The sequence below is a fragment of the Eurytemora carolleeae genome, unplaced genomic scaffold (genome assembly GCF_000591075.1).
Source record: "Eurytemora carolleeae unplaced genomic scaffold, Eaff_2.0 scaffold49, whole genome shotgun sequence".
NCBI classification, from domain to species: Eukaryota; Metazoa; Arthropoda; class Copepoda; order Calanoida; family Temoridae; genus Eurytemora; species Eurytemora carolleeae.
The window spans coordinates 93,000-102,412 of record NW_019396071.1 but is presented as its reverse complement, the minus strand read 5'-3'; the positions used below and the strand labels follow the sequence as shown (position 1 = coordinate 102,412).

At 30.5% G+C, this 9,413-nt stretch overlaps 1 protein-coding gene across 5 annotated transcripts in view; it reads right to left on the bottom strand.

The window, feature by feature from the left end:
* Positions 1–492: 492 nt before the first annotated feature.
* The window catches only part of LOC111712395 (uncharacterized), a 32,226-nt gene continuing 23,305 nt past the window's right edge, over positions 493–9,413 (bottom strand). The window contains exons 23-27 of one of the 5 annotated variants that reach the window (XM_023486996.1): positions 8,309–8,995; positions 5,608–5,731; positions 5,014–5,096; positions 3,675–3,734; positions 493–567 (exon numbers count right to left, since the gene is read on the bottom strand). In XM_023486996.1, coding sequence (XP_023342764.1) covers positions 5,075–5,096; positions 5,608–5,731; positions 8,309–8,995 — 833 coding nt within the window. In that variant the 3' untranslated portion in view covers positions 493–567; positions 3,675–3,734; positions 5,014–5,074. Of the gene's footprint in view, positions 568–1,209; positions 1,333–3,674; positions 3,735–4,907; positions 4,942–5,013; positions 5,097–5,607; positions 5,732–8,308; positions 8,996–9,413 lie in introns of those variants that run through there. The other 4 variants (XM_023486989.1, XM_023487009.1, XM_023487017.1 and 1 more) reach the window with 4 other exon arrangements.

Sequence of the window (9,413 nt, the reverse complement as noted above, 5' to 3'; positions counted from 1 at the left end):
GGTTAAGACCTAGAAAAGAAAACACATATTAATTTTATGCTGTTAAATTCTTCTTCATGGCTTTAAGTTAACAGAGGCGTACTAGGCGGCCGAATACTATTTTGAAGATATATGAAGACAAATTATTATTTTTTAAAGTATTTCTATTTTTCATTGTTTCCGTGTTATATGGTATGAAAGGAGGATAGGATTAGTTTTAAAACACATCGAATAGAATATTCTACCTTTTTTTCAAAGTCTGATGTGGAAGGATTTTCTTTAGCTTGGATATCTTGGAGACAGAGAATTACCTGTGGGAAAATTTAATACTTTTTAATTGTTTCTTTTTTACTTAATTTATTTTTAAAAATAATTAAATTTTATAATTAATTTTTCATAAGAATACAAGTAGTTAAAATTTTTTTATTTTAAGTGAGCAGACCTATCGTGGTTTTTCATAATTGAAATTTAAATAAATTATAAGTCGGGTTGAAAGCAAACAAACCTTTACTAGGAATTGGTAAACCAAACTTTCTACCAATGTTAAACCAGGCCCAACCATATTGTTGGCAAACAGGTCACACCAAACTAAATGTTTGGTTGATTATTTTTTTGCAAAAAAAGGCTCAAAAAGATGTATTTTGACAAATGCAGTTTTAACATTTAAATCAATACTATAGGTCTTTTCTTATTTGTTTTTCTTAATTAAAGTTTATCACAAATTCTCGTTTCTCTAAACATGGAAAATAATAGTCTTTTATCAACGTCGCAATTAATCATTTCACATTTACAAAATATAAGCAGGCCTTATGTCAAAACCATAATTAATAACCAAGGTTTCCAAATTGGGGTTCCCGCTGTTTTATACGCCTCCAAAATAACTGAGATATTTGAAATTTGTTTAATTTTGTCCAATTTGACTTTATTTGATACATTAAAGCACAAAAAAGTTTGAAGGACACTGAGGGAGATGTTTCCTATATGTTTAGTGCAAGCACATCGTAAAAAAATGTTATGTTTTAATTACGGATTCTATTGCATTGCAACTTTTATTTTTCATGAACACTTCAATGTAAAAAAAATGAAGTAAAAACCCGAATAAAAAATTATCTCCTATAAAATAGAAACGGGAATAATTGGCAGACACATAAAAGAATGATAGATAATAGATATATAGATAGGTATATATTTATATAGATCGTAGAGAGATAAATAGATGTCTACCTGAATATTTATTGTACTTTTTTTGAAGCAATGGTTGTCGGCCAAATAACAATGAGAAGAGGTAAGAATACACTGCAACTTGTACCACCTGATTACAGGAACTGTAGTATTTCTTACACCTTGTACCACCTGATTAAAGGAACTGTAATGTTTCTTACAACTTGTACCACCTGATTAAAGGAACTGTAATGTTTCTTACACCTTGTACCACCTGATTAAAGGAACTGTAATGTTTCTTACAAATTGTACCTCCTGATTAAAGGAACTGTATTGTTTCTTACAACTTGTACCTCCTTGAAAGCGACAACATTGTAAAAATAAACATATATCCTCTTCCCCCTATGATGTACCCGACATGTATCAGGAATATGCGCATTAGTCCAAACTTATCAAATTTGTATCAACCACTGAGATTTTGTGATATAAACATTGCTCAATGCTTTCATTGCACAGGTCATCTATTAAACCACCTGATTACCACCGAGAGGTTGGTCAACCTGGGAAGAATGGCGATGCACCCAAAGAGGTCTACCCATAGATAAAGATAGATTGCGCATTAGACGACATTTTTCATCTTGAAAGATATAAATGTACAGAGATGTTTTAAAGATATTCCTATTATATATTGTGAACATTGGCTGTTCTTATGTCATTGAGTACTTGTGGTGTACATGAGTTCTGTAGAGAAAAATTTAAGTTAGTTTTGTCCTTCTCATGTCCTTCTTCAGTTCTCGTCAATATGATGTATTGTTGTTCAAATAGTTCCATTCCCGGAGTTATTTTACACTCTATTTTGAAATCCATTAAAGCACCAAAGCATCCCGCTTATCATTGAAGTACACTTTGACACCTAGAAGTATCAGTTCGCGGACTATACAATTCTTGGTGATTTTGCGTACATAAGCTAAATATGTTTATTTATTTATCTATGGGTCTACCTCAATTTTGGACATCAGTGGTTTAGATGCCTTTATTTCAAGCGGCCCAAGAAAACTAAATCATTGTAGATTGGAATAAAAGAAAAAGATTTTTTAAATTTTTTTTTATTTTGAACAAAAATTCCTTTATTTACTTTCAGCCTTCTCTTGGTTATTTTTAACTCTTAAAATAAACTTAAAAACTACTTGCAGTTTCCTGCAAGAAAAATTAACAAGAATAATAGCAGGAAATAAAAAATAATTCTCCCATCATTAGAATAATATGATATGATATGTATAATGTTAATGTATAAAGTTTAATCAATAATATTTTTTTATATCGTTTTTAGAGAAATAAATGGATTATTAAGACATTTGCCTACCCTATACTATAAAGAAACTGTAATTTTGTTGGGATTAGAGGCTTATGGGGGGGAGGAGTTTCAGAAGATTACAGGGTCGGGGGGATTTTAAGCGCATCATAAATCCTGAAACAGCCCTTGTTTGTTTAGATGCACAAATAGATTATTAAGTCATTTTTTGCCTACCCTGTCATTAAAGGTAAAAGAAACTGTAATTTTAGTAAGATTGGGGGGTAAATAAAACTGTTTAGCTTTATCCAATGATTTTGACAAGCAATATTTCATTTTGGCTAGAATTGAAGAATGACTAAACTAAACTAAATTTAATTTTCTCTCTACAGAACTCATGTGCTCAATGACAAAAGAACAGCCAATGTTCACAACTAACCTAGGTAAGCTATAAGTTTGGATTATATTTCAAATATCTGTTAAGTTGAGAAATGTCATCTTATGCGCAATCTATCTTTTTCTATGTTTATTACCTTGTTTTTCTAAAACGGAAAAAATGCTAGTTTTCAATTACTGGCCAGTTCTCTACATTGGGAACCATACAACTATAGAATTGAAAGCAAAGGATGATGTTACAAAGCAAAGTATATTGAGTCTAATAGTCGTCTTCATATTCCATAGTTTAATGTGTTCCACTGGACAAAAACCATTTGTAGAACTTTGCAGCACGAGAAAAGGGAAGAAATAAAAAGATTTTTTATTTTTTTTTTAAATTAGGAAAAAACCGATTTCTTTCTGAAATTGCTTATCATTGGGTGTCTATCAACTTGTTAAACGAAAGGTAACCTAAAATTGCGTCGTATATATATATATATATGTATATCCTATAAAGTTAACCTTAAGAAACAAAATGGCGATATTACATAGATAGTAGAAGAGGGTCGAAATTGATTTGGTCCGATTTTCCAATATTTTAATTCCTATATATTTGCAACCTAATGGGTAAACATTTGATATTTCAAACTAAAATTATTTGAACTAACAGAATTCATTGTTTGAAACATCTAAGATCTGCGACAATTGGATAGGGATTAGAAAATCAGATTTTGTGGCCAAGACTCAAGTCCTTTATCAATATCATATTATTATAGCTGACATAAAGTAGTGTAGAATTAAAATATGATTAAATGAAAATTAAATGATTGCAACAAAAATTTCCAACAAACTCTTTACAAGACTGCACCTTAACGTGAATGAAGATGGGGAACATGGAACCATGACTGATCTTCACACTTCTTTCAATCTTAGAAAATATTTCTATCGTCTTCAAACATGAACATCGATTATATATTCAAGTGTAAGTTGTGAAAAAAATAAAGTCGAAAGAAAACTAAAGTAAATTAAAATGAATAATAATAATTTGTAAACCTTAAAAACTTTAAAACTTTTGAATTCAACGCATTTCGAATCCTCAGTTCTGATCAACAAAACGTTAAAAAAAAACCTAATCCCTGAACAAGAGACAGCTAGAAACAAATTAAAGATTTTAGAAACGATTTAGATTTGACCATTGAGAGATTTAGATTTGACCTTTAAGAGATTTAGATTTGACCTTTCAGGGATTTAGATTTGACCTTTAAGAGATTTAGATTTGACCTTTCAGGGATTTAGATTTGACCTTTAAGAGATTTCGGTTTGACCTTTAAGAGATTCAGATTTGACCTTTAAGAGGTTTAGATTTGACCTTTAAGAGGTTTAGATTTGACCTATAAGAGATTTAAATTTGACCTTTAGGAGATTTAGATTTGACCTTTAAGAGATTTAGATTTGACCTTTAAGAGATTTAGATTTGACCTTTAAGAGATTTAGATTTAACCTTTAAGAGATTTAGATTTGATCTTTAAGAGATTTAGATTTAACCATTAGGAGATTTAGATTTGACCTTTAAGAGATTTAGATTTGACCTTTAAGAGAACCGATTCAATACTCTTGTAATTGACTAAGCTCTATCCATCCATTATTCCAGGCTCTAATTTATTTTAGAAAGTCACGATGTTTATGAGAACTTGAGAATTAAGACGACCTTTTGGTTTAATTGGTTGAGCAATATAGAAGACAAATTAAGACCCACAAGTCCAGAGAACACAAAGAAAATGAGTTTTACCACAAACTCTGATTTTCTAAGCCCTAAATATCTTTGTAACCCGTAAAAGGGTTAGATGAAATGAAATAGTCTTTGTTATTTAAAACTATAAATATGGATACGATGAAATAAAAAAAGTCTTTGTAAATATCTTTGGAATCCGTTGTTGTAACCTTTGTGATCAGGGTTAGATGAAATGAAATAGTCTTTGTTTGAAATATTAAAGGCTTACATTGTTGCAAAGATTTAGGGACTTGAAAATTTGCGTTTGTTTCAAAAACTCTTAAGAATATGATGTTTTTATTATGGTTTTAATGATTTTTTTCATGTTCCCTTGGTTAACTGTGCCAAACAAAATCTCTGTAAACTAAAAAATTTTTTTTTTTGGAAGGGGGTAAGATATTTGATTTATATAATATTAATTTTGACTGGATTTAACCTGGATTTTGAATAAAATGCGAGAAAGTTTGCTTCTGCAATGCATAGGACACAGAGTAATTCTACAGGACATCTTGAAATAACCTAAAAACCGTTTAATATTTTTAAATGTTTAAATAAAAATGGTCTGCGGGCAAACATGCTAAATTAATAGAAATAAAGGCTTGAATAAAGATATGAGCAGAAAAGCAAACTTAAAATAATAAAACCTCAAATATTAAGCAAACATAGATTATTTACTTAAGCATAATTGCCGCCAAAAATAAAATAAGTGATTTCAATTAAATGGATTCCCGGGCAAATTACCGCCAACTTGATTCTACCTTTTTTTTAAATAACTTTACCGTAATTTAAATTTTGAATTTTTTTCTCAAAATATCGTCGCAAAAAAGTAACAGACAAAGACAACAATCTTTTCTTCTTAAAAAAAGTATGTTTCTGCTCAAATTCCAAATGGAGAGCTCTAGCTAGCGCTATGAGCAATCCAATATCGTCCATATCGAAATTGTTCGAAGTTCCAAAATCACCCGGAAAATTTTTACAAGTGCAAGGAATGATAAATCAACTTAAAAAATACAAAATGATGCGTTCGAACCTGCACAAGATGGCCGCCAAGAATGAAACTGGTTGGTAGAACAGCAAACCTGGAGAAATCATCAGAATAGGAACAGATGCACTCAAACCTTTCCCTCCAACCAGCATCATCGAATAAAACAAACCTTAAAGTATAAAACATTATTATTTGAATTAAAATAAAAGTTTTAACGAAAATATCCTATAGTACGTACATGGCAATTAAGAAATAAGATTAACTTTATGAACAAGAAGAATGGGATTATATATTATTTAGATTATGAAACTGACATCTAAACATTAAAATCAACATTAAGGAGAAATTATTGTATATCAGAACGTCTTAAATATAGCATTAAGAAAATCATTAAAAAAATATTTAAATTGCATAGGGCATAGATTAATTAACAATAACAGATAGAACACTATATGTCGTCTTTTCAAGTTTTTGGTTCACAATAACCACGAAGCAGAGGCCCAAAGGAGTTACGCGTATGCTCAATCTCTCTCTGTCTGTATAATGCAAGCCGCATGCGCGTAACTCCTTTGGGCTGAAACCTCAGGGTTATTGTGATCGAAAAATCCATAAATCTTGAAAAGACGACATCTAGTGTCCTATCTGATATTGTTAATTAATCTATTGCAGAGGGCGTTAATTTTGAAAGAGGAGTCAGAATCGAAGCATAATCAAATCATGCGTTGATCGGCTTTTTTCCAACTTAAATTTTTATCCAAGGAAAAGTAGATTTACATGATATGTGTACTGCAGTTTCTTAGGTGAATATAAACAAGTACCAGTTTATGCAGCACTGACTTTGTTTATGTAATTTGCTCTAAAAACAGCAGTACACTTTTTTGTAAACAAATATAAAAAACTTATTGTTGCATTTATCTATATTAAAATTCAATGCATGTATCAAAATATGTTTTATCAAAGGAACTGATTACATCCACTTTCTAATCATTATATCTTTGCAACCTGAGTTGGGAACTCTTGTATTTTGGAGATCAAGATCAATGCTTGATCTCGTACTTTTGTTAATTTGAAGATACGTTTATTCTATTTGAAATCCTGCATTTCTACCCTGGAGAAATAATTAAAATGAAGAGATTAAGCATTGATCCAGAAATTAAAAGTTTCTCCAGTAGATATAGAGATCATGCTTTGTGATTATGAGTATCCAACTCAAAAGTTCCCAGCTCTAATATGGTAGACCTTTAATATTTTAACCACAAAATTCGTCTAGATCAAATATTGATATCAAGTTTGAAATATCAATAGTTGCAAAAAGTTTTGGAGTTATGGTATGTGTAGCACAGTAATCCAAAGTGAGCATGCTTTTAAGCAAAATACGTCAGAATTTTGCCAATTACTCCTTTTAAACGAAAGCCAGAAACAAACGCGATGTGTTTTAAATTGTAGGGCTAAAAAAAGGATAATTAGTAATGTAAAACCAAAGACTAAAGTTTTCGACACTTCAAAGCCTACCCGGTCTAAATAAAATTATAAATTATCTGCATAGCTCTCTGGATTTCTGTGGGAGAGTAATCAGTTCCTTTCCAAAATGAGGTTTTTGGTATATTCTCTGTATTTACCTGTACACCAAACCTATTCCTAGGAACAGGCTCAGATAAAACAAGATGAAGAGAGAAAACATCATTTTAAACCTTTCTAAAACACTAAACTAATATTCAATACCTGTGCCTGTACCTGTACCTGTACCTGTACCTGTAATATTGTAAGTAAAATATAAAAATAATTAGACCCTCTGTATAAAAAAATATACAAAAATATGTAGGATAGATATTTATAAATGTATAAATGTGTAGAGAATACAACTGATTACACTATATTCTGATTAAAATGTATGAAGCAAGACGAACTGGAATTTTGCCAATAATAGATTCTACAATTAAACTCTTTAATGAAAATCTTAAAGTATAAATAAGAAAGACAAAACGGCTCAAAACCGGTTTACGTTTTTTACATTTTCAGATTTGTACACCTAAAACATGATGAAATTGCCATTTTTACACTTAAAACATGATGAAATTACCATTTTTACACTTAAAACATGCTGAAATTACCATTTTTTCTGTCACCTTATCTGAATTGTGGCAAGAATTTAAGTTTCTGCATCTTAAGGTTATCTACTATATGAAGAAAAAACATTATTTTATTTTGAAAATGCCATGAAAACATGCAAAAGATTAAAAGTCGTGTTGATGTTTGAAATCAAAATATTGGAATGAAGAAACATAGTTTGATGAATATCCATTATTCATGTGTCCCTATTATAGTTAACTACAAATATTTAGTTTATTTTATTTTATATTATTATTTAGTGAAATATCAGGCATATTTTCATTTTATAAGCTCCGTTTTTCCAGAGAAAAATGGTGGATAAAATGTGATAGATTTTTTTCTTCGATGTTTTTTCGTTTAAAGCAATTTTTTAGAAAATTATAATATAAGTCATAATTTTTTAATTGATTTATATTTGCAAAAAAAATTATGTATCTAATCAGTACTATCCAATGTTTCTATATAAAAAATATTCAACTCATGACTTCTAGAAGGTAATAGTAGCATTATAGCAATGTGGATTTTCACTGGCAGCTAAACGTATTTATACTTTCGCATTGCAGTAAACCTAATTTTTAACGAATCTTTAATTTGCATACGTAATTTTCTCAAACCCTTAAAATAAACCTTTACTTACATCTAGACTTTCTTACAGTTGTTGTTGTTGTAGCTGCTGTAGTTGTCGTAGCTGTTGTAGTTGTTATGGATGTTGCACTTGTAGCTGTTGTAGTTATTGTAGTTGTTGTAGCTGCTGTAGTTGTTGTAGCTGTTGTAGTTGTTGTAGCTGCTGTAGTTGTTGTAGCTGTTGCAGTTGTTGTAGCTGCTATAGTTGTTGTAGCTGTTGTAGTTATTGTAGTTGTTGTAGCTGCTGTAGTTGTTGTAGCTGTTGTAGTTGTTGTAGCTGCTGTAGTTGTTGTAGCTGTTGTAGTTATTGTAGTTGTTGTAGCTGCTGTAGTTGTTGTAGCTGTTGTAGTTGTTGTAGCTGCTGTAGTTTTTATAGCTGTTGTAGTTGTTGTAGCTGCTGTAGTTGTTGTAGCTGTTGTAGTTGTTGCCACTTTAGCTGGCGTTTCTACAGTTACATCTGTTGATGGAACAATTGAACATTGAACCTTTGTCGTAGAAACTACATCATTTCCTGTTCCACCGTTAGTTCCATCAGTGAAAAAAAAACAAGTTTTTTGCTTAAAATCATAAATATATCCTATACATTTTGTATCTTCTTTACATTTTCTTCCACAGACAAAGGATTCCTGAACTCTCTCTTCTGTTGGAGGAAGAACATTAGAAATAGTTCCGTGGTTCAGGATGAATCCCGGCCCACAAACTGAAAATAGGATTTTCTATCGGATTTGTCCATCCTTCAAATTATCGCCATCAAATGAATTTAGTAAATTTAACCCATAGAGAATAGAATATATAGAGAGGAATTTATACTGCAGGTGTACTTCACATATTTATGCTATATAACCTGTAGGGCCCTGGAATATCATTTTATAGAAAATCTAAAATTATTGTTAAAAGAAAACCAAATTATGAAATAGGCTGGTTTCATAATTGACCAATGATCATTTCACATAGACTCTATGCCTTCCACTTTACAAACTATGATTTTCCGTTATAACTATAATCAAATGATGTTTTTATTCACCTAATCTATCTATATATAAATTTGGCTTGTCTGTTTGTCTGTCTGTTTGTTTGTTTGTATCCAATAAACGTCAAAACGGCTGAACCGATCGGGC